This window comes from Caloenas nicobarica, chromosome 2, assembly GCF_036013445.1.
Source record: "Caloenas nicobarica isolate bCalNic1 chromosome 2, bCalNic1.hap1, whole genome shotgun sequence".
Classification (NCBI taxonomy): Eukaryota; Metazoa; Chordata; class Aves; order Columbiformes; family Columbidae; genus Caloenas; species Caloenas nicobarica.
Window position 1 is genome coordinate 164,005,913 of NC_088246.1, and position 26,527 is coordinate 164,032,439.

A 26,527-nucleotide genomic window follows, 5' to 3' on the forward strand; every position below is an offset into this window, starting at 1 on the left:
GGCAGCAAATCTGAGGTTTAAGCTAAATCTCTGCTTTCCCACCCACCCCCCAGTAAGGATTTATCATCGCCGACCATCCCTTTCCTACCTGCCCCTCATTTCCCTCCCTGTTTTCTCTCCACGAACACTTTCAGTCAGGAGGAGTTATTTTCCTCTTTATTAAGATGTTGCTGTTTGCTCCTTATTTTCCTTCTGCTTTTCAAACTTCCCGGAGCTGCTCAGAATTCCTGCTGATGGGATTTTTGTACCTGCACAAAGCTCCTTCTCTCCCTAATCCTGTTTTCTGTGGGTTTAAAACTGCCCCGTAACGCTCACGTGAATTGGGGTGCCAGTGGTTTCAGAACCTCTCAATGACACCGCACTATTTATTGTGTCTTTTCATCCACTTTCCCATCATATATAAAATGACTTTAGCATTAAATTGCCTCATTTTATAGCACCATCCACGAACATACGCGTCTCTGTGCCCTTCATCCTTCCAGCAAAGAAAAACAATAGCACAAAAGCCATTGGCTTTGCCTTTCCCAGCTTAACTGCCCCCAAAATGCATCGATAAAGCAGTTACGGAGCAAAAATACTTGACCCCAAGTAGAAAATTAAAAAAAAACTTTAAGCACAGTGAAAAACCTGGTCTTGCCAAAGAGCCACACTTGAGGCATCAAGTGTAAGACGAGCTAAAACACAAATTTAATTGAATTTAAATGTAAAGCCAGTAACTGCATCAAAACACCTGTTCCATAGTTATCTGCAGAATGATCCTCCCAGCCTTTTTTTAGGTCAATATTGAATGTAATTTGATGAGCATCTCAAATACATTTAACCTTGCAGTGCCATTCGAAGCCACCCAAGACTTTGCTCAGGTTAAAAAAAGAAACAAGTTTAACGGTGCCTCTCTACGAGCTTGAACTAAGCCCGAGTTAAGAAAAACCTCAATTTTTCTTAAACCTTTCGCTTCTTCTACATTATTTTCCCTACAGCAAGAAGAGCTGGGGATGAGCTTTGGCACAATTGGGATGCCCATCACCTTTGTGTCTGGGCTCCTGTGAGGCCCGAAGATGAGTTACATGAATAAGCGGCTAAAATCCAACCTCAGTGCCGAAGTCGGGACATCAACAGATTTCGGACGCAAATCAGGACAAATTCTTGCTGCTCACCTGCTCTGCCAGGGCTCTTGGTGCTCAGGTCTCTGCCCCGGCCGGGGGTGCTGGATGTTTTGGAGAGTTTATTTGCCGACACTTGGTACATGACGCCGCCGATGCAGCGATAGCCTTTGCTCCTCCATCTCTGTTGCATGTGCTGGGATTTGCCTCCTTGAGGTGATGGGCGCGTTTGGTTTAATAACGGGGACCTGCAAGAAAACCATAAAGTCAAGTTAAGCCCAAATTAAGGAAGATAACGCAAGGAGCTGCTGCTTCGTGAGCAAATCCTCAGCTGCTGGAGGTTGGAGGTGACAGAGGGAGGAACCAGGGATGCTCTTGCAAGTTCTGATCCCTCATGATTTACACCAAAACTAAAACAACCTTCAAGGACTGTCCCACAGGGACCCCTTTCCCCATGGAATAAAAAGCCATTTATATCCCGCAATTACCCACAGAAATGCTGCAGGAGAAGAAAACATGCGTTGAAGGTCAGGTCCCCACCCAACCGTAGCCTGCTAGGTCACGGCAAAGGGTTTTTTCCCTAAAATCTACAGATATTTGCCACTGACCCCAGTGCCCCAACGTTTCTTAACCTGCTGCCTCCAAAACAGGACCCAGCCCACGCAGCCAAGGCTGATGCTCCATCTCACACCTTTGGCTGGCAGCTCCAACCCCAGCAGGAGCCAGAGGAAGAAATGTGGATGGAATCCCACGAGGGATTCCGCAACGGGGGACCTCGCTTGAGCTGAGCCACAGTTTACGGAGCTCTGCAAGCTTTGAGATTTTTGGTACCATCACTGTTATTATTCTGTACTGCAAGTGTCCTAGAATCATAGAATCATTTTGGTTGGAAAAGAAGCTCAGGATCATCGAGTCCAACCATTAACCCAACACTGGCACCAAACCATGTCCCTGAGAACCTCATCTCCGTGTCTGTTCAACCCCTCCAGGGATGGTGACTCCACCACTGCCCTGGGCAGCCTGTTCCAATGCCCAACAGCCCTTTTCGGGGAGAAATTGTTCCCGAGATCCAACCTCAACCTCCCCTGGTGCAACTTGAGGCCATTTCTACTCGTCGTGGCGCTTGTTCCTTGGGAGAAGAGACCAACACCCTCCATGCCAAGACTGATATCATTCCTCCCACCAAATCTGGCTCTTGAAAGGTTTTTGCCACAGCCTTGCATGGGATGAGTCGCCATCCCCCATCCATCACCCGGGACCCAAGCGGGGTCGAGCGGGCAACGTTGGGGACCCTTCTCCACCTCCACATCTCTCCCCTAAATCCACAAACCCCATAATACAGCAGCAGGATAATGACAGATTCCATTAGTGTTGCCCATAAGGTAATTCTGAAGCATCGGTAAGTTCTGAAGTGACACAAATATGTTCCAGAGGAGCTCAGGTGCCACCAAAACCCACTCCGGTTCCTGACCTGGTATCTCCTGCCCCATCCCAGCTCCCTCCCACCCAGCTCATTTTCATCCCGACGCCGTTATACAAACAAGAGCTGTTGCAGCCAAATCAAATCTCCTCAAATATCAGTTGTCTTCCCCATTTAGCGCTAATCCAAACAGTAATTTGTTTATGCAAATTAGAGCTCTAATTTTGTATTAGTCCAAACTATGCTCATAATGCTATTAGCAGAACGTATATAAACCGCGCATTACTGGAGAATATCTGTAAATTAAGACCCCGCTATCCTATCAGCAGAATGCAAACCCCGGAGAGCATTACCTTTAAATGAACATGTGCTGCGAAGAAAAGAAAAAAAAAAAAAAAGAGAATTGTAAAATGTAATCGTTACATTTCTTAGCGCTTAGTGTGACAGCCGATTCATTTCATCGGGCTGTTGCCACTGGCTACCGAGCTCGGAGAATTGCTGCCCGTATTTTTTTTTATTTTTGCGGAGGGGATTTCATAATGAAGCTCCTGCCCCGCTTCCAGTTTCCCCAGGGCTTGGTCCTCATGAAACTGCTCCGGAGAGGAGTGTAGAGTCTTAATTTTTTTATAAAACCAGGTTATTTGCAAAAAAGATGAAGTGGTAGCATCGTGTGAAGGTGGCGATGGGAGGAGGGACACAAGGGCCACCCAACAGTTCATGACAAATCTCGAGGATTCAGGACCTGGAGCCTCATGGATGTAACGACGGCCTAATGCAGCCGATGAAAATTATAATACATCAAGTAATGAACGATCAGTAGGTCGAGGCGGGGATTCTGTGTCTTTGTCCCCATGTCCTGACTCCCTGGAGCTCTGCATCCAGCTCTGGGTTCATGGAAGACGTTGGACTAGATGGTCTTCAAAGGCCCCTTCCAACCCAACCTACTCTACGATTCCATGATCCATAGATCATATATAATAATAGACACTCATATCTAAAAATCTAGATATTATTACCTATCAATTATCTCTAGATACTATTGAACACACATACAAAATACACCTATTGAATTACACACATTCAATAATATCTATAGAGATATTGAATATATATATATTCAATACATATATTCAATAATATTTAGAGATAATTGATAGAGATACAAAGCCCGGTTGGCACTGGGAAACCTATACAGACGTATGTAGATATACACGGATAAATTATATGTAGACTGTTTATAGATATATAATATGTATCTATACAGTTATATTAAAAAATTATATATTATATATAACCCCATGGCTTTGAACTAGATGATCTTTAAGGTCACTTCCAACCCAAACTATTCTATAATTCTACATGTCTTTATATATTCTATATTTCTATATATAGATTATATCTATATACACATACCTATATCATATATCTGTAACTAGATAGATATTTAAATAGATATATTATCTATAGATACTCCATATAATATAGAGACTATATATACATATATTAGCTATATAGTTAGATATAAAACTATATTATATATCTATATATACTCTGTATGTTTCTACATAGATTAGATCTATATATACACCAATATATTTTATATCTTTATGTAGAGATGTATATTATATAGAGAGAAATAGATATATATTTCTATACGTATAGATCTCTATCTGTAGAGATATTTCTATATCTATATATCTATCTATATTATCTACAGAGCATATACATTTCAACATATGGAATATAAATGGAATACTATATTATATTCATTATATTATTTATTATTTTCCTAAGAACGTTTGGACCAGATGATCTTAGAGGTCCCTTCCAACTTGGTATTCTACAATTCTACAAATTATATATATTATATTTTCATATGTATAAAAAGGTAACATCAGTGAGGTGCAAAATTAATAATACAGGAGAAAAATACCCATCTTGTTGCTGTAATATCAATAAAATCCAATTAAACCCAAGTCGTGCGCAGCCCCAGGGGCTGCTTGTCCGGCTGGTTTAAGCACCAGTTTAAGAGCCCGACTGGTTGAATCCCCCCAAATCCACAGGATATTTATTTTCTCGCTTTGTTGCGTTCGCTCAACGCGCTGGAGCGGTTGGACACTGAGGTTCTTTCTTGGAAAGTCACCATTTATCAAGAGTCATTACCCGGTGGCATCTGACTCCTGGGATGTGAGTGAAGCAAATAACTGCGGATTATAAAACATTTTCTATTTTTATAAAGCAATATTAATTAAAAAAGAAAAGAAAAGAAATAAGGTGCAGTGGCACGTTCTCCTCTCCAAGAGTCCTTGGGGATGGTCAAGCTCCAAATGTGAGGGACCACGGGCGCCGTATCTCTCATTAGGGACGTTCCCGCTGGGATTTTTCAAGGATTTTGGCAGAAAACATCCAAAAATATCTCCCACTGCAAAGAGAGTGGGGCTGAACCTTCTCCAATTTGTAGCTGTTGTACTTTTAAGGTTGAAAAATGACCATCTAGGTGGCCTCCAAGCAAAGCTTCTGCAGAACATCTGCTCACGTTGCTGAAGCCTCAAGTGCCACCGAACTCAAGTTTCAATCAAGGGCTCAGCTGGAGCTCGCTGGAGGCTTCACCGTCTCCATTTCCACCTTCTGGGTGGTGGAAGGGTCCAAGGAGGGATGTCCCCAGATCCCTTCAGCCTCCACGGAGGTTCTGCACCAGCCCAACTCCTCACCTGGAAACCCTCTTATCTAAAAAGTCAACATTAATAGGGGTTAACCCATGCGAAGGGCCCCCATAGCCCACCTTAAACATCTCCCCACAGGTCTCCATTTTTTTTTTTTGCATTTGTATTTTTATTAATTCCCCTTTAGCCCCAGAGGTTGTCTCCTCCACCCTTTCCTCCGCAGAAATTGGAGGTGCAATTTTGCAGAGGGGTAAACCCGAGGGATGCAGACCAGAGCTGGTGGGACCCCATAACGTCATCGTGGACGTTCCCGACGCAAACGCAACGGGAGAGGAGATGCCGCTCACCGGGAAATGGTGACGATGCTTGGCAGGGGATTTTGGCAGCTGAACGCACCTATTGGCCAACTCATGTTATTTATAGAGTATTATTTCACAGAATCATAGATTCGTTTTGGTTGGAAGAGACCCTCAAGATCAGAGTCCAAATGTTAACCCAGCATTATCACTAAACCACATCCCTAAGAACCTCATCTCCGCATCTTTTAAACCCCTCCAGGGATGGTGACTCCACCACTGCCCTGGGCAGCCTGTTCCAATGCCCAACAGCCCCTTCCGGGAAGAAATTTTCCCTAATTTCCAATCTAAACTTCCACCGGTGTAACCTGAGGCTGTTTCCTCTCGTCTTATCACTTGTTACTTGGGAGAAAAGAAAAACACCCTCCATTTATCAGAATATTTATGATATATATTATTTATCATGTTGATTAGAATATTTCTCATATTTACATATATTATAGGAGCTGTAAGAGATTTAAAATTGCAGGTAAAATATGTTTTATATCGAAAAATCACGGTGGAACCTGAGCCGGAGGGAAACTTAAATGCCCAACCTTCACCTGCCAGAAACCTCTATTTTCTTTCAAGCCAAGTTGTTGCTCCCAAATGGCTGCGTAGCCCCAACACAACCATCGGTGTGTGTCCCCCTCTTTGTTAGTGACATCCGACCCGGTGGCCGCAGGGGCCGGCCGGTTGTAACGGAGGGCGAGGAGCCGCGTCAAACACCCCGCCGCTTTTCATCGGCGACGGTATCACAGCTCCCCGTTGAATTGTTACCCTAATGGAAAGGACGGCCTTTGGAAATGAACTGTATTGAGAAAAGAGGATAAAAATTAATGAGATAATAGCCGGGCCAAGGACCTGAAGAATACGTCGGGCCCTCGACACGAAGGGCTTGTAATTCCCTTTCTGCCGCACAAGCCCACGGATCTAAAGAGTCTTCCCGACCGGCCAGAAGACTCGCTCCGGCAGGAAATTTCATTAACGCTGGAAAATAGGAAAGGTATTAAGCGTGGATAATGAAGGCCAGAGTGTGAACAGTGCCTTAAGATAGTCTTCTTTCTAGCCTTTGTAATGGGAGGCATGAACTTTCCCTTCAAATCCATTTCTAATCCATTTGAAATACTACAGCAAATTATCTTCCCTTCAGCCCGAAAGCGGCCAGCCAATTTACTCCGAATAGAAGTGACAATGCTACAGAATTTATCGCCATAACCTTGACTATACAAGGTTGAGGGTTGTCTTTTCCCCACCTCTGGGGTGGACAGGGGAAGAAAAATTTTTAATGAAAAGGGGGTAGAGGGACGCTATAAAAATGTTTAAAAACAGCGTTGTAACTGTTGAAGGTCTACTGCCAATGCCAGGGATGAGCGTGATGGGAAAATCACAGTGTCTTGTACTAAAAATGTTGTGGAGGGAGGTCCTGGGCTGATCAAACATGCTGGAGGTTGAGATCTGGGCTCTTCCATTGCAGCCCTTGAAGCAGAAGCAAGTTTGCCCAAGTCGGCCCATTTCATGCTGATGGTTTGTAGATGCTCATGTTGACCAAGTCTGATTTTTCTTATTCGCTTTGCCATGATTAAACATCAAGCGGCTGTGTCCTTCATAGAATCACAGAATCATTTTAGATGGAAAAGACCCTTAACATCATTGAGTCCAACCATTAACTCAACACCATCAAGTCCACCACTAACCCCTGTTCCTGAGAACCTCATCTCCACGTCTGTTCAATCCCTGCAGGGATGGTGACTCTACCACTGCCCTGGGCAGCCTGTTCCAATGCCCGACATCCAACAGACCAGTAAACTCAAAGCAAAAACTGGGCCAAGAGGGGGAAAAGGGCTCAGCAAGACAACATGGAGACAACGGTCAGTTGATGCCCAACTCAACGCACCTTCCTCACCTTCAAGCACAGTGAAGCTGCTCAAAATGGAAGAAAACCACCAGAACTTCAGCCAAGAGCCAGTGAAAGCTGCTACCGAAATATGTTCCCCCCTTAAATAGAACAGAAAAAAGCAGAAAAAGAGAGATTTCGAAGTCAATGTGGAAAGTGAGCAACAAAGACGACTCACCCCACGGGCACCCAGAGCTGCAGGAGATGCTCAGATTCAACACCCTCAAGCTACGCGCACGAGCGCGCACTCAACGCACGAGACCACCTGATCCCAAAACCCCACACAAATGCAGAAACACACCCATATTTGAAATATTAGAGGAGCTGATGTATATAAATGAAACACAAAACCAAGAGCAGAGCAAGAACATCCCGACGGCGTTTCAGCCAGCTGAAACCGAGAGGATTTCTTGGCGCTGACGGCAATACAAATGGCTTTTGAGGATGGTTTTCTTTTACTACTGGATATCTTCTTTAGGCTTGGCTTTTTTTTTTTTTTTTAAGTAATCCTTACATAGTAAGAAATCACATTTGCATGCTGACATTTGATTCCCGAGGAAAAAGCGGATCATAACCGGGACAACAGTTACGGAGAACACCAGGCAGGAGGGACCTTGCCCACTCCGAGCCTCCCAGGGAGAATTCCAGAACCCTGATTTGAGCAAAATATTAAAACAAAAAATCACAATATCCTTGCTCCTTAGCACATAGGAGAAGAAAACAAGGATTTGGGCTTAAAAATGCTCCTCAAACATGCCAGCAGTCCTCTGAGCTCTTGCATTGGTTCCCTCATTAAAATGTTTGATTTATGGAATTTGTATGAATATTATTGTTTTCTTCTTAAAAATAAAAAGGTCAAATCTCAAACACTTTCTACTTTAAGACTTAATCTATTGAAAGAACCTGATTTGAATTACTCAAATAATTCAGTTCACTATGATATCAGGGGTTGAAAAAGTGATTGGAAATCGAAAATAGAAACGCACATGTCTTCTTTCAATATACAAACAAATACAGGGGATCCATTAGTTTTTAATACATAGTGACCAGCAATAACCTGTTAATTTATCCATAAACAATTCTCTACTTTCAATAATGAGTTCTAATTACGAAACAAACACTTTAAAGAACTATTTTAATTTGGTTCAATTGAATTGGAATTTCCATTCAAATGCAGCTTAATGTTAAGCTCAAGAGAAAAAAAAATAATCCAGCACAGATCTCATTTACCATTTTGAAAACCTGGAAAAATTATGAACCTCAATGAGTACCTATTTAGCAACCTCATTACCTAAATAAAGATGTACCTACCTAATAAATCCTCCTGACTTGCGAAAGAAAAATAGTTGCAAATACATTATAATGGTTATCAACCAATGAGAATAAAGGTTCCGCCAAAAAAAACAGCTGGTGAACAAAGACGGGGAACAAAACTAGATCCGATGATTGAAATCAAGGGTTTCCATCTCGCGGATTTAAATCCTAATTAACCTCAGCAATTAAATCAGAGCGAGCTGTGACGGTGCCACGCGGCCATACGCAAAGGGCTGAAATAATGGGGATGGGATCGCTCACTCGCTGGGTGGCGCTGAGGTGTGATGGTGATACAGTGGAGCAGGAGATGACCAGTCACCACGACACGGTTCATTTGTGCCGGTTTTGGCAACACTCAGCTGCGGACCCGCCTCGGCAGCCCAGGTGGCACGAGCCCCTCTCCTCCCCTGGCCTTGAACATCCTTCCACGACAGGAAAGTCCTTGAGGTGCTGGAGTGAGTTGAGAGAAGGGAACGGAGCTGGTGAGGGGCTGGAGCACAAGTGTGATGGGAGCGGCTGAGGGAGCTGGGGGTTCAGCTGGAGAACAGGAGCTGAGGGGAGACCTTCTGATCTCTGACCTGCCTGAAAGGAGCTTGGAGCCAGGGGGGTCGGGCTCTGCTCCCCAGGAACAAGCGCCAGGACCAGAGGAAACGGCCTCAAGTTGCGCCAGGGGAGGTTGAGGTTGGATCTGGGGAACAATTTCTTCCCCAAAGGGCTGTGGGGCATTGGAACAGGCTGCCCAGGGCAGTGCTGGAGTCACCATCCCTGGAGGGGTTGGACAGACGGAGATGAGGTTCTCAGGGACTGGGGTAGTGCCAGAGGTGGGTTAACAGTTGGACTCCATGATCTTCAGGTTCTTTTCCAACCAAAAGGATTATAAGATTCCACGTGCCATGCTCAGCACCACAGAAGCTCTAACACCAACAGAAAAGCCACCAGGACCATCGACAAACAATACCAACTGCCTTTGAAACGTTAATATTTTCTCCATCTATTGAAAAGCTTTCAGGTTCTCCTGCGTGCTGTTGCCAATGCTGTTATCGAAGCTATCTAAATGGATTTCTTCTTCACAGTTCAACCCATTACTTCATCCTGCAATCAAAACCACCGCTGTCACTTTTATGGCCGCATGTTGTGTAAGAAACATTGGATTCTACCTGCAATGCAGGGTTGTTGAGGTTTTTTGTGGTTTCCTCCAATTTCCACATCTCATAGACATGACACCTTTTCCTAGTCCTTGTTTAAACTGCAAAAATTCTCTCCTCAAATAATTACACTCAAAAGACCCAGGTGTGAAAATAATATCACGGACTTAGAGTCCTAGAATCATTTTGGTTGGAAAAGACCTTTAAGATCATCGAGTCCAACCGTTAACCCAACACTGTCAAGTCCACCTCTAAACCATGTCCGTGAGGACCTCATTTACATGTAAACTTCTTGCAGTGACTTCTCCAAGGCACTAAACTGATGTGGAACATTTTCTAGAAACATCTAATGGTTTGGGTTGGTAGGCACCTTAAAAGATCTAGTCCACCCACAGATGCACCAGGAACATCTTCAACTAGACCAGGTTGCTCAAAGGCCCATCCAACCTGACCTTGAACACTTCCAGTGATGGGGCGTCCACAGCTTCTCTGGCCAACCTGTTCCAGTGTCTTCATAAGATTCAAATATTTTCCAGTTGTTCACCCAAAATAAAGTTGATACCGGAGCAGTTGTGTTGATCTTCATTGTGAAGGACCAGACCAAACCATGGGAAGACAACAACATTTCTGAGCCAGCTGCAGGAGCGCGGGCACTGGGGCAGCAACAGTGACATCCAATGCTTCGAAACTTACACAGTTTAAGAAAGGAGATGGGACACTTCTGGGAAAAGACCAGGTTTGGCAGCTCAACGAGGGGGAATTACAGTGGTGGTGAACCCCGAAATCAGCTAAAGTAAGCCTGACACCCCAAGGATATGGCCATGGGGTACCTCTGCACCCAGCTTTGCCCAGACGGCTCTGCAAGTGTTTGGGGGCAAAGCCAAATTCCCCATCCCCAGGAGCCAGCCAGGAACCAGCCCAGATAAACCAAGATGAACCAAGGAAGCTTCTTCTTTGGGCTGGTAACAGCTGAGAGTACGGAAGAACCAGCAGAAATTCTTGAGGGTTCCTGACCTGTTTCTAGGATCAGGCTCTGCTCTGCTTTCCCGCAGTTTTTCTCATCCTTTTCTCTGGACCATTTTCATAATTTGAAGCTGAAGAACCAGGAAAGGGATGAGATCCACGCAGAGTCCTCATGTCCAAGATGCAGAAGGACACGTCTCCCTAAGCAACACCTTCGAGTTTTGACAGGTGAGATTGGACAGGTTTCCAAAAGTCTCCAGCTTTTCACCCACTGTGAGTGTCAACTCCCCAAGGTAGGGTCACCCAATGGTGCACGGTGACATGACGGTGCACAGCCAAGGCCACCAGCACATCCCACAGCTGGTTTGGGGACAGTCCTGGACCCTGAAGGGCAGCCAACATATGTTCCCTCTACACTCATCCCAAAAACACCCCAGCACCAGCTCCATCTGGACTACAAGAGTCATTCGACACCCCCTATTTTGGCCATGGTTTTAAATATGTCATATTTTCAATCTGTGCAAGAGCCACATTGACCCTTCTTCACCACCCACAAAGCTTCGGAGAAGAGTCAGAGACAGAAACGTCCCCAGTGTCATAAATCCTGCTCTGAGCTGGGGATTAAAAACTGGAGCATTAGGCCTGTACAAAGGCCTAATTAAGCCTGCAGAAAAAGATACAGTTTGGGCTACACATGGCTCAAAAGCAAGTCAGGTGCCAGCTTGTGTCTTCGTTTTCCCAAGAGCTTCAACGAGGAGCATGAGATGGGGGACGCGCAGTGCTGCCCTCACACAAGGGGCTTCACCGACCAAACACCACAACTGAGCGGCTTTCATAGAATCATCGAATGGTTTGGGTTGGAAGGGACCTACAAAGATCAGCTAGTCCAACCCCTGCCATGAGCAGGGACATCTTCACCAGCTCAGGTTGCTCAGAGCCCCGTCCAGCCTGGCCTGGGATGTCTCCAGGGATGGGGCCACCACCCCTCCACCACCCCTCTGGACAAACCGGGCCAGGGTTTTATTACCCTCATTGTAACAAACTTCTTCCTTATATCTAGTCTGAATCTCCCCTCCTTTAGTTTAAAACCTTCACCCCTTGTCCTGTCACAACAGGCCCTGCTCAAAAGTCTGTCCCCATCTTTCTTATCGGCCCCTTTTAATTACTGAAAGGCCACAATAAGGTCTCCCCGGAGCTTCTCCTCCCCAGGCTGAACCCCCAACTCTCTCAGCCTTTCTCCCCAGAGCTGTTCAGCCCTCGGCCCATTCCCGTGTCCCTCCTCTGTCCCGCTCCAACAGCTCCATGTCTGGCTGGTGCTGGGAGCCCAGAGCTGGACGCAGAGCTCAGGGGGGGCTCAGGACATGGGGGCGCATGGGCAGAATCCCCAACTCCACCTGCTGCTCACGCTGCTCTGCGTACAGCCCAGGACATGGTTGATTTTCTGGGCTGTGAGCACACGTTGCTGGGTCATGGCCAATCTTTTATCCACCAGTGTCCCCAAGTCCTTCTCCATAGGTCTGCTCTCCATCCATCCATCCATCCATCCATCCATCCATCCACCGATCCACCACCTGTGCTGATACCGGGGGCTGCCCCGACCCAGGTGCAGGACCTTGCACTTGGCCCTGGTGAACCTCACGAGGTTCGCATGGGCCCACTCCTCCAATCTGTCCAGGTCCCTCTTTGACATCCCTTCCTTCTAGCTCATCGTTAGTTTCTCCCACTAAATTTATTGCCATTTCTCTCTCTCCCTTTCATTTCCCACTTGCCTCCAAGAAATGTCACAGCAAAGGCTTCACGCCGCACTTGGCACTCCCACAGCACTGGGCTCACGGTCTCGGTCGCTTGGTGAGGGTGAACCCATGTGCCAAGCAAAGCGCTTAAATCACGCCAAGACTTTCCACAACACAGAGGAGATACAGTTATCGCCTCAAGGAGCTTACAGCAGTGTTAGAGAGCTCTTCTCGCTGCTCCAAATCATTGCCGTTTGCCAAATCGCTGCTATTGTTTGCAACCTCATTCATTTCGGAGAGAGTGATGAAGAACCTGGCCGCAAAAACAGCTCCACATGCCATGCACGGAGAATGGAGGAAAGAACAGGCCTCATGACCTGCTGCACTGAAGGACCAGCATGGTCAGGAGGGGAGGGCAGGAATCATATAATCATAGAGTCATAGAATCACAGAATAATTTGGGTTGGAAGGGACCTTCAAAGCTCATCCAGTCCTACCCCTGACATGAGCAGGGACATCTGCACCAGCTCAGGTTACTCAGCCCCATTCAGCCTGGCCTGGGATGTCTCCAGGGATGGGGCATCCACCACCTCTCTGGGAAACCTGAGCCAGTGTTTCACCACCCTCATTCTACAAAATTTCATCCTCATGTCCAGCCTGAATCTCCCCTCTTTGAGTTCAAAACCATCACCCCTTGTCTTATCACAACAGGCCCTGCTCAAAAGTCCGTCCCCGTCTTTCTTATGGGCCCCTTTCAGAGCAGCTCACCAGTTGGAGCTGGACTGTCCAGAAACCACCAAATGGTTCAACCACACAGCCAGTTTCACCTACGAGAGGCTTCAAAAGTCTCTTTGTCACCCCAGTGGACAGAGTCCTCCCTTCCTTTTTATCCCTTTTTTAGTGCTAGCGTTGGGTTATGGTTGGACTCGATGATCCTGAGGGTCTCTCCCAGCTGGAATGATTCTATGATTCTACGATCCATCTTCTTGTTACCCAAACTATTTGTTGTTCCCTTGGTCCTTTGGATAAGCTGTGCGGTGGGATGCTCCTTCAGAAGACGGTGACACTGGGGGGTCACAGCACCAAGAAGGGCAGCAAATGTCCCCGTGAGAAAGTTTGTTTCTTTATTTTCCTGACTCACAGAACCCCCTGGTACAGCCAGAGTGGATTATTATAGAAGGATATTGACTGCGCGTTTAATCACTTGGTGATAAGAACAGAGTTTTCCTCTTAAATTTGGAAGTTTCACTAATGGCATGAGTTTAATTGGCATCTCCTTTTCTAACGTAACTAGAACTGAGTAACAAGAAGCTGGTGATGGAGGGACAAACAAAAAGCCAACGGCTGATACAGGCACAGAACTAATTTAAGATCACAAGTGTTACTGAATGCATTGAAACCCCTGTCCCTAAATTAAGGTTAAATATGATTTCCCTGGTGCGCTGGGGCCGTCCTGGCCTCAGCCCAAGGGTGAATTTCATTTGTATTGTGCAAACATAAGTGTCTCTGCTCCTGGATCATTTTTACCTCCACGCATGCCGCCGCATCAGCAGATTTACTGAGCGCTGTGGTTCTTCTCATCCTGGTGGCAAGGACAGGGAAAAGGGACACAGGGTTGCCCGCCCCTTCCCTTGGGCTTTTTGGGTGAAGGACGCACCCTCCTAAGGTCATCATCCTGAAAGTGAGGGGTTCTCCATCCTCCAGCTCTACAGGAATGCAGGCACACATCCCAATTAAGCCGTCTTTTAAAATTACTTCTGACCTCTCCTCTGAGTGTTATGATTTGTGAGACCCCTGAAGTAGCAGAAACCGGCCAAAGCCACCCCAATGTGCTGGTTGTCCCTCCATATGATACGTACTCTGTGAGAGATATTATGCCACCAATCTCATTTCACAGAATCATAGAATCATCTTGGTTGGAAGAGACTCTCAAGATCATCAAGTCCAACCGTTAACCCACTCCTGGCACTGCCCCATGTCCCTGAGAACCTCATCTCCGCGTCTGTTCAACCCCTCCAGGGATGGTGACTCCAGCACTGCCCTGGGCAGCCTGTTCCAATGCCCAACAGCCCTTTCCAGGGAGAAACTGTTCCCCAGATCCAACCTCAACCTCCCCTGGCGCAACTTGAGGCTGTTTCCTCTGGTCCTGGTGCTTGGTCCTGGGGAGCAGAGCCCGACCCCCCTGGCTCCAAGCTCCTTTCAGGCAGGTCAGAGATCAGAAGGTCTCCCCTCAGCTCCTGTTCTCCAGGCTGACCCCCCCAGCTCCCTCAGCCGCTCCCATCACACTTGTGCTCCAGCCCCTCACCAGCTCCGTTCCCTTCTCTGAACTCACTCCAGAACCTCAAGATCTTTCTTTCCATAAACCTTCTAGACCCATGACCAGGCTCCAACGTGGCTTTTCCTTCTGCACCTTCTACACCCCCATCAACACCAGCCTCACCCATGTAAAGGTCCTCGGCTTCACCAGCTAAATGCACCTTTGCTGAGCTGCCAATAGGACAACAGAACTCTCAGCAGGATGTAATTAATGTTTCATCATCATTCCCAAAAGCAAAACAGCTGCTGCAGTCCCAATCTCTCATCTTCTTGTGGCTCTTGCTTTCCTAAAGGGTGGCTGGTCTCTTATTTCCTGTCTTCATCCACAACCTTGTCCTACGGTTGACAATAGCTTGGTTTATTCTGCTACCTCATGACCAGAGGGTCTCAGGTTGGACTCGATGATCTTGAGGGTCTCTTCCAACCAAAATGATTCTATGATTTCCCAGGATTTTAGTTTCACGAGGATTTCTATGCAGTGCTTCTGGCCAAGACCACGTCTACTCCAATGACTTACTAGAGTCTTCTGTCCAGGTAGAGACCAAGCAGGTTTTTGATGAGCTCTCCTGCTCTTCTGGCCATTCTCTCCTTTTTAATTTCTCCCCGTCTCTGCACATCCCTTCACAATTTCTGAAATGCTGCTTAAATAATCCAGAGCTTCATTTCCCCCTTGATCGTCCATCTCCATGGCTGTTCCAGTTGCACACTCCTTCTCCAGAGCTTCCAGGTGGTGAGATACCTTCTCTTCATCTTTCAGAAGTCCGTCTTCTGACCAACTCCAGCCTAAACCAGCTCTGCTCACTCCCAGTTCATCGAGGGTCTTAGGGACATGGTTTAGTGTTAGATTTAGGTTTTGATTGGACTTGATGATCTTAAGGATCTCTTCCAACCAAAATGATTCTATGATTCTATCTGACAACTCAACCTGAAGCCACCTCGCTTGGCTTATCTCCAGCAGGGGGTCTGATCCCACCCATGGAAGGATCTTCTGAAACCTTTCAAAGTTACTCAAGTTCTCCAGCAAAGTTTCCCCTATAAAAACTTCTCCACTGCAATGTTAGCCCGGAGAAAAGACAAAAGACCCGTTCTAGAAGATGTGATTGCCTAGATGAAGCTGTTCTCAAGGCAGGTCAACTTACAGCCTTAAAACCCAAGACAACGTCCCATTAAACCGCTTACGCTAAGCTTGAGAATGGAAATGCTGACAACCCCTAATACACAGCTTTCCAACCCGCCGCTCTACTGCTGCAGCAGATCAGTAATTATACCAAGAAGACCGGGGACCATTGTCCCATTAATTAGATTCCTTTTACCCCCATTAGCTCAGACGATTGGACAAAGTTCATTACGGTTTAATTCTGATTAGCTGAAATGGATCTTTTTCTGCACACGAGACGAGCAGGTGTTACCGGCTTTAGCACTTAAGTCGTGCTCCAGTTGGGCCCCCACGCTGATTTTTTGGCTCCCACGTCCACACGCAACAGGACATTAACGCAAATTTCCTCCGAAACACATCCTACCACCCTCGGCGACGGGCTACAGAGCCCTCCAAAATGAGAAAAAAGGGAGAGCAGGTCATAGACCTTCACCCATCCTGGCACAGAAGTGCTACTCCTTCATCTGCTCACACCAGAGCGTAGTAAATCGTATTTTAGATGTTTGGATGTGCTCCAAGTGCGACAATATTGCACCTTCCCACTCGCTTTCCTAATGCACAAACCTGTACGAAGCATCGTCACCGCTCGGATCAAAACGCCAAACATTTCCATACGGCGTCTCCAACATTTTACATCATCAAGTAGATCAACGATCGAGTGATATCCAGGCTGTGCAAAGCATAAGCTAATTTTGGAAATCCTGAACAACAAGCTAATTGCTGAGGATCAAAACCACTTTGACGCTGCAAGGGCAGCCACCTGCATCACCTTCAAACCCAAACCAGCCTCAACGTCAAATATTTCCCCAAATAATCAGCCAGACATAATAGTCAAACCCCACTCGAGACTCTTCCTCCTGCCCGCTTGCAAAAAATATCTGGTATAACTGTTTTTTCCAGAGATGACTCCTTTTTAAATGCTCTTTTTCTCATGCAGGAAATTGTAATAATACTAAGAAGAGCAAGAACAGCTGATATATTTTAATTAAAGCAAATTAATATCTCAGTCAGGCAGCAGGGCTCAATGGAAAACCATGTGTCAGGCACTGGAAGAGGTTAAAGAAGTTTATCGGGGCTGCGATTGAGGGAATTATCCACCGAGAAAACTGGAATTATCCCCCAAGAAAACACCGACTCCTGGCTGGCTATAGGGGCTTTTGCTAGGGATCTGCAGCAGCACAATATTTAAAATTAAATTTAATTTACCTACTAAGGCATAGAAAACAGCATATACAGGCTTTTTCTGATTTTTTTTTTTCCCTAGAGAGTTGGTTTTGCTGCCTTTATGTTATCATAAGGAGCGAATAATAAGCTGATGTTTCTACTGCAGGGTTATTTCTCCAAATTTAAAGCAGGCAGTTGTTACGTATCCATATATACACTCCCTAAATTATGGCTTTTAGGCTCTCTTACAAGCTGACCCACAAAACAGAGGCAGCGTTGTCAGCTTCTAATTCCTCAGCCTGAACTTTTGGCTTCCCTGTAATCAAACAAGGCAGTAAATATATTAAGAGCTGCATATGCCTGGATAAGTATATATACTTACATATGTATACATATATATTTTATAAATGCATCCATGTATATTTTATCGATAAATACATGGATATAAAGAATTTAGATCTACTTCCAAGTGAGAGAAAAAAAGGTCCGACACTTCTGAGAGCATCAGTCTATAAGATACTCACTGGGCAGACACTTAAAGGAACTCAGCTCGGACTCGGTATAAACTATAACGTATAAAAATGATTCAGAGGCCCCCATCAAGGGGCAGTGTATTGGTTAGCAATACTAATTGCATCGCCTACATTACAAATGATATTGCTCCATTATTAAAGGGTCGGGGCTATTTTATGCGCTCCTATCTCCTCAATTGGTATTTCGATCAATGGATGCATTACAAGCTTTCCCTTTAAGAGCCTAATAAACAACAAGATGGAAAGGAAAATTCCCCGGTAGATGACGCTTTTAAAAATCCATTTCAAGGGGAGCTAGCGGGACTTTGTAAAGCAGGTTGCAACCCACAAAAAAAAAAAAAAAAAAGGCTGGAAATTAAGAAGTTGAGAAGGTCATGTTGGCCCTATGGAGACGACTTCGGGGTGGGTGAAAAATGGAGACAAACTTTTTAGTAAGGCCTGTTGTGATAGGACAAGGGCTGACAGTTTTAAACTAAAGGAAGGGAGATTCAGGTTAGGCATGAGGAGGAAATTTTTTACACCAAGGGTGGTGAGACATTGGTTCTGTTCCTGTATCAGCCGATGGCTTTTTGTTTGTCCCCCCATCACCAGCGTCTCGTTACTCAAGTCTGGTTATGTTAGAAAAGGAGACGCCAACTAAACTCACGACATTAGCGAAACTTCCAAATTTAAGAGGAAAACTCTGTTGTTACCCCCAAGTAATTAAACCCGCAGTCAATATCCATCTATAATAATCCACTTTGGCTATACTGGGGAATTCTGCAAGTCAGGAAAATACAGAAACAAACTTTCTCACGGGGACATTTGCTGCCCTTCTTGGTGCTGTGACCCCCCAGTGTCACCGTCTTCTGAAGGAGCATCCCACCGCACAGCTTATCCAAAGGACCGAGGGAACAACAAACAGTTTGGGTAACAAGAAGATGGATCGTAGAATCATAGAATCATTCCAGCTGGGAGAGACCCTCAGGATCATCGAGTCCAACCATAACCCAACGCTAGCACTAAAAAAGGGATAAAAAGGAAGGGAGGACTCTGTCCACTGGGGTGACAAAGAGACTTCTGAAGCCTCTCGTAGGTGAAACTGGCTGTGTGGTTGAACCATTTGGTGGTTTCTGGACAGTCCAGCTCCAACTGGTGAGCTGCTCTGAAAGGGGCCCATAAGAAAGATGGGGACGGACTTTTGAGCAGGGCCTGTTGTGATAAGACAAGGGGTGATGGTTTTAAATGAAAAGAGAGGAGATTCAGGCTGGACATGAGGATGAAATTTTGTAGAATGAGGGTGGTGAAACACTGGCCCAGGTTGGCCAGGGAGGTGGTGGATGAACCATCCCTGGAGACATCCCAGGCCAGGCTGGACAGGGCTCTGAGCAACCTGAGCTGGTGCAGATGTCCCTGCTCATGGCAGGGGGGGCACTGGGGGAGCTGGGAAGGTCCCTCCAACCCAAACCATCCTATGATCCCCCCCAAGCACACGCCATGCTCTCAATGCAGGGGGGCAGAGGACAGACAGGGTATGGTCTCCACTCCATTAAGAAAACAACTTTTGGGCTTCCCAACAATCCTTCTGTGATCAGAAATGACATATAAATTTTAATATTTACTATAAGCCCATTGGTATAGACCAAGGACTCATTGACACGCACTGGGCAAAGCCCATGCAAGGGAAAGGCTCCTCCAGCACCAAAAAATCCCCGCGGCAGGTGAGCAAATCCCAGCAAAAACCTGGATGTGCTCCAAGATCAGCTGCCTCATACACCAGAGTGACCATAAGCCAGAGCCCATCCTGCCCCTAAATTAAGGTGGATGTTTCCTAAAGCCTCCCCTACCTTTGGAAGCGCTGTTTTGGCTTTCACAGAAGCAATAAGGAAATAATCGTGTAACGGCATCTTGCCGACAGCACTCAGCACCTCTATGTGCGTGCTGACCATTTACAAACACACAGTTCCCTTAGAAGAGGCCAGAGAAATAGTAAAACTGATACCGATGAGTATGAAAATCACCCACTTGGGCTCAGGATCCGGCTTCTAAAATCAACTACTTGGCAGTGTTATCCCAAGCAAACCTCACCGTCAGACTCAGAGGCGCTTCCGAGCGTTTCCGCTAACTCCGGGATGGCTCTGCTAGTTCGAATGCTTAAAAGAAAACTTTTGCAGGAAAAAGAACCACAGCCACGTGGGCACATTTCAGCCACGCCGGTCATCTACTAGCCTGCCGGAGAAACTCATCCGTGCCGAGCTGTCAGCACGTTGAATCTCAGTACAGTGACAACTCCATCGGTGCTGAGACAGCCGCGTTTTTCTGTGCGCTTCCCGGACCGATTTATCGGGTATCTGGGAAAAAAAAGATGCACGCGTTGGTCATAAAGGCCGGGAAGGCGTTCGATAGGTTTTCGAGGTGATTGGATGATCATCTGCTGAAGCTGTCGCTTGTTCACGGCTTTTAGACAAAGCCCCAGCAGCGAGAGCATCGTCTGTTCTTCCAAACGTTGCAAAGATGCTCTTCGTCAGGGACTGCGCAGTGAAATTAGGAAAAGAAGTAAAACGATATGCGAAATGTTTGTGGCATTTGTTGGGAACTAAGGGCTGTGAACCTCTGTGGGTTCCTGATGAGGGATGCAGAGACACCTCGAATAAGGTCGCTCTATTATATAGAATTTTGACAGCTCTGAGGTGTAAAATCCACCGGTGCTCAGTTTCAGCACGTCGGCGCCGTGAAGCGACGCGAGCGCGTTCGACGTGTACATGAAGACAGACCAAAATCACTGTTGCTCCCTCGTTCAAACTAAATTAGCCGTCAGCCTTTGCCGTGCAGGACTTGTACAGAGCTGTCTCCCTCTGCTGGCACCAGACCCAGAGCAACTCATGGCTCAAAATCATACAGAAAAATAGGGAAAACTTTGTAAAAAAGACCAAAATAAGCATCCAGCTCACAGCACTGACAAGACCCTTCACACGCACGTTAAGGTGGGATGTAACTCAACTTACAGTCACATCCATGGCACCATCATTCCCCTCTTGACATCACCCCCGTCTGTGCAAAGGTGGATGAAAAAGGATTTTAATGATGCTCTAAGGCAAGAATTGGGCACTTTTAGCTCATTTTCCTGCTCCGGTTTTGGTTCTGATGAGGATGCTTGGCCACCAATCCCATCCCAGGAATCCACATACCTTGGATATGTTTGCAGCAAACCCTAAAAACTTCAGCTTTCAAAGCAAGGGGGGACCTACAGCTGGATTGAAAGGAAAAAGAAACAACCAGACGCGCGTCCTATTAAGTGCTGACCCCAGCACAAAGGGAAAAAGCAACAACTGGAAGAGCTGAGATGTTTTTTCGCACCCCATGGCATGCAAAAGGTGGAGGGACTTAGTTGTGGACTAAGTTGCATACTTAGACTCCAGCAAAGCCTTGGACAAAGTATCCCACAGCATTCTGACACCGTATTCCCCAGGATTCTCCTGGAGAAGCTGCAGCTCATGGCCTGGATGGATCGTCTGCGATGGATAAAGAACTGGCTGGAGGGCTGGGCCCTAAGAGTTGTGGTGAACGGAGCCAAATCCAGTTGGTGGCCGGTCACGGGTGGTGTCCCCAGGGCTCAGTACTGGGGCCAGTTCTGTTTAATCTCTTTATCAATGACCTGGGTGAGGGGATTGAGTGCACCCTTAGTAAGTTTGCAGATGACACCAAGTCGCATAGGAGTGTTGATCTGCTGGAGGGCAGGATGGCCACACAGAGGGATCTGGACCGGCTGGATCGTTGGGCTGAGGCCAATTGCATGAGGTTCAACAAGGCCAAGTGCCGGGGCCTGCACTTGGGTCACAACAACCCCATGAACGCTCCAGGCTTGGGGAAGAGCGGATGGAAAGCTGCCTGGTGGAAAAAGACCTGGGTGTGTTGGTTGATAATGACGGAACATGAGCCAGCATGTGCCCAGATGGCCAAAAGGGCCACCACAGCATCCTGGCTTGTATCAGGAATAGTGTGGCCAATAGGACCAGAGAAGTGATTGTGCCACTGTACTTGGCGCTGGTGAGGCCAAACCTCGAATTCTGTGTTCAGTTTTGGGCCCCTCATCATAAGAAGGACATTGAGGTGCTGGAGAGAGTGCAGAGAGAAGGGAACGGAGCTGGGGAAGGGGCTGGAGCACAAGTGTGATGGGAGCGGCTGAGGGAGCTGGGGGTTCAGCTGGAGAACAGGAGCTGAGGGGAGACCTTCTGATCTCTGACCTGCCTGAAAGGAGCTTGGAGCCAGGGGGGGTCGGGCTCTGCTCCCCAGGAACAAGCGCCAGGACCAGAGGAAACGGCCTCAAGTTGCGCCAGGGGAGGCTGAGGTTGGATCTGGGGAACAATTTCTTCCCAGAAAGGGCTGTGGGGCATTGGAACAGGCTGCCCAGGGCAGTGCTGGAGTCACCATCCCTGGAGGGGTTGGACAGACGCCGAGATGAGGTTCTCAGGGACATGGGGCAGTGCCAAGGTTGATTTAACGGTTGAACTCGACCTTGAGAGTCCCTTCCAACCAAAATGATTCTATGATTCTGTGAAGCTGGTATCCTAACAAATATTTCTTTTTCTTTCCACATCATTAGAAAGTGTCTTGCCTCCCCTCACCCAGCCCAAAATAATCACGTTAAAAATATAGAAGGACCATAAAAGACCACGTGGTCACGGCCAGGGCCAAGGAAGGAAGAAATGAAACCCAACAGCAAAGCAATTACCTCGCATTCTGGTTCCTTTCAAAACCAATATTAAGCCACTACAACTGATTAAGCCAAGTCTAGTGGTGTCCTCAAAGAGGTGACATGAATTGGGAAAGGTGTGGGCTGGTGGCATCGCTGTACCCAAAGGAGAAAAACCACAACGTGTGTCCAACGAGAGCATGACCACATGCCACCGGCTGGGCAAGGGTCCGGAGAAAGAAGAAAAACAGAGGTTGGAAAAGAAGACAGCGAGATGGGTATAATTTATACTCTCCTGCCGATACTTTATGGCTTTCCTAATTCGGCTCCTGCTACTATTAATGTAGTTAATGTTGAGATTATATCTATTTTCTGGCGTCAGGCAGTGATTTATTCGAGCCATTTTTCCGGTGCCGGCTCCCACGCTGTTAAATCAAGCGACTTGCCAATTAAGTGCTGACTGGGGAAGTGGATGCAATCTGAACAGATATCTAACCGCAAATTAAAACCGGGTCTTTCGGACGCCTTGCCGGTGTGCAAGGCCAAACGGCTGAACTTTGCTGAGCTGGGGAAAGAGAAAATAAAAACAAGCCCGAAAACAAAGGAAAAAAACCAAAAAACAAAACACATCACTAACTTGTAGAAGAAGAGAAACCAGTTGCCTTTCTCAGCGGCTTGCTGCTTCTCACTCAAGTTTTGGTTGCCCATTGCTTTCTGGACTTGAGATCAAGAAAACCACTGCCCAGCAATGAAAATTAGGCAGAAGAGAGACGCACTGGCTGGAGAATCAAAGGTGGGTTTGGAAGTATCTGTTTTGCAAAGAAAAGATGGGAATGGGAGATCTCAGGCCCACCAGCAACTCCAGGTCTCCTGGCGTTCATGCAAGACCAAGTCAACTTGCTCTTGCAGCAGGTGGGTCCAACCACCTGCCCAGGGCTAATTTTTAATGTGAAAATTTCAAATACCCCTGAAGCATGAAGATATAATGTGTCACAATTGGTAAATGCAATGCCCAGAGGTCTCGAGATCACAGAGAGTGGCTGAGGTTGGAAGGAACCTCTGGAGATCACCTGGTCCATCAAGCAGGGGTAGCCCAGGACTAGATAGATTTTTAAAAATATCGCTAAGGAGGAAGACTCATACCTGAAAGGCTTGAGAGGTTCTAGGGCACCTGGGTGGGAATTGTTGGCCTACATCACCAGCCCAGAGCTTGGCTGCACAGAATCATAGAACAGTTGAGGTTGGAAGGGACCTCTGGAGATCACCCAGTCCAACCCATATGCTAAAGCAGGTTCACCAGAGCAGATCACACAGGAATGTGTACAAGGTGGGTTTGAATGCCTCCAGAGAAGGAGACTCCACAACCTCTCTGGGCAGCCTGTTCCAGGGCTCTGGCACCTCAAAGTAAAGAAGTTTCTCCTCATATTCAGATGGACCCTCCTGTGCTTCGCTCTGTGCCCGTTGCCCCTCATCCTGTCATTGGGCACCACTGAACAGAGTCTGGTCCATCCTCTTGACACCCACCCTGGAGATATTTATAACCATTGATGAGATCCCCTCTCAGCCTTTCTTCTCCAGGCTGAACGGCCCCAGCTCTCTCCGTCTCTCCTCATAAGAAAGATGCTCCAGACCCCTCAGCATCTTTGTAGCCCTCTGCTGGACTCCCTCCAGTAATACCTTGTCCTCCTTAAACTGGGGAGCCCAGAACTGGACACAGAACTCCAGATGCGGCCTCACCAGGGCAGAGCAGAGGGGGAGGAACAACCTAGACCTGCTGGCCACGCTCTTCTTAATGCACCCCAGGTACCATTGGCCTCTTGCCCACAAGGGCACATCATTGACTCATGTTGCTGCCTAGAACTCCCAGGTCCTTCTCTGCAGAGCTGCTTTCCAGCAGGTCAACCCCCAACCTGTGCTGGTGCCTGGGGTTATTCCTCCCCAGGTGCAGGACCCTACACTTGCCCTTGTTGAACTCCATCAGGTTCCTCTACACCCAACTCTCCAGCTTGTCCAAGTCTCACTGGATGGCAGCCCCTCCTCCCAGTCTGGTGCACCAGGACACACCATCACCTGCTCCCATTTACCCCGTTCTTCCCCCAAACACAGCTCCCTATGCAAGTGGAGGCACCAAAATGCCCATTTTAGTTCCTACAGCATTTTCATCAGAGTCCGAACACAACCACGGTCTGCAAGGAGGACACAGTACGGTGCACAGGAGCGCATCCAGGAGATTCTCCTTTGGTAGGTGACCACCAGGAACCATAGAAATGGCTCAAAATCTGCTCTCGCAAAGAGGCAACGACAGCTCTGCCGCTTCCCAACCAACAGCAATACTTGCCTGCATCTATTATTTGCCTCGAGAGCCATAATGAAAAGCAATACATGAAACTAAGCGCTATTATTAATAATCGTGAATAGTTGTTGGGATAACGGCTCATGATAAGTGGTGAATGGTTTTATGTTCCATGAATATTGAGCAGGCATTAAAAAATATATATAAAAATAAAAGGGGAGGAGAAAGGCAATATATACATATAAAGCAGTATAAAAATTCCACCGATCCCAAGACTTGGGTTGTACCTATATCAGGAATTAAATCAAAGGACAAGAATAAACAGGTAGGATGCTGCTCTGTGTCCTGACAGAAAAGTGACCGACAGGGAGGACCGGAGCAATTCTTGCCAGCTGCTGAAATTCAATCTAAGGGAAACACCATCCAGAGCTCCCATCATAAATATTCAATCAACAAGGACAAATGACTTCGCAAGCCTCCGACGCAATAAAAGGATCGTGTTCCTGGGTGGCACAAACGCCAGCGACCGCCTGGCTTTGCAGTATTAAAGGAAAATCTCCTGCTTGCTGCTTCACTTTGGGAAGCCCGTATTGGTTCCCTGACACCCCAGATAAACCACAGCAGCAGAACACAAATTGAGTGGGAGGTTATCTACCATTGATGCAAGGGGCCAAAATATTCGGCAATGTGTGGTCGTGGGCTGCGCCCAGAGCAGCGTGAGCAGCAGGTGGAGGGGGGGATCCTGCCCCTGTGCCCCCATGTCCCGAGCCCCCCTGAGCTCTGCGTCCAGCTCTGGGCTCCCAGCACCAGCCAGACATGGAGCTGTTGGAGCGGGACAGAGGAGGGACACGGGAATGGGCCGAGGGCTGAACAGCTCTGGGGAGAAAGGCTGAGACAGCTGGGGGTTCAGCCTGGGGAGGAGAAGCTCTGGGGAGACCTTATTGTGGCCTTTCTATAACTAAAGGGGGCCAATAAGAAAGATGGGGACAGACTTTTGAGCAGGGCCTGGTGCGATAGGACAAGGGGTGATGGTTTTAAACTAAAGGAGGGGAGATTCAGGCTGGACATGAGGAGGAAATTGTTGCCCCTGAGGGTGGTGAGAGCCTGGCCCAGGTTGCCCAGATTGGTGGTGGCTGAACCATCCCTGGAGACATCCCAGGCCAGGCTGGACGGGGCTCTGAGCAACCTGAGCTGGTGACGATGTCCCTGCTCATGGCAGGGGGGGCACTGGGTGACCTCTGAAGGTCCTTTCCAACCCAAATCATTCTATGATTTGATGATTTTACAAAGGAATTAAAAATCCTAAAGTGGTTGAAGCGCACAGAGGGGACTTCAAGGGCACCTGGGGAAACTGGTACTCAACTTCTGTCGGTCTCTGGTGGATGCTCTGCCTTGCTCCAAAACTCCCGTGTGCTGCAATGCTACACAATCATCCTATCATAGAGCTGTAGAATCATTTTGGCTGGAAAAGACCCTTGAGCTCATCCAGTCCAACCATTACCCCACCCCTGGCACTTACCCGTGTCCCTGAGAACCTCATCTACGTGTATTTTAAACCCCTCCAGGGATGGTGACTCCACCACTGCCGTGGGCAGCCTGTTCCAATGCATGACAGCCCTTCCCGGGAAGAAATTGTTCCCAAGACCCAATCTAAACCTTCCCTGGTGCAACTTGAGGCCATTTCCTCTCTTCCTATCATTACACACATTAAATCCTCAAATATCATCAAGGAATACTTCATGCAGGACTTCAGAAAATCTTTTTCAACCTTAGAATTAAAATAATGTGCATTCATCTACAGCAATAGGTAACCCAACAAGCTA

The 26,527-nt window shown here is 47.1% G+C and overlaps 1 protein-coding gene across 1 annotated transcript in view; it reads right to left on the reverse strand.

Annotated features, from left to right (window-relative positions):
- The window catches only part of ZC3H3 (zinc finger CCCH-type containing 3), a 179,786-nt gene that overhangs the window by 56,086 nt on the left and 97,173 nt on the right, over nt 1-26,527 (reverse strand). Inside the window, exon 5 of the mRNA XM_065628505.1 lies at nt 1,155-1,348. Within this exon, the coding sequence (XP_065484577.1) occupies nt 1,155-1,348 (194 nt within the window). The remainder of the gene's footprint in view (nt 1-1,154; nt 1,349-26,527) is intronic.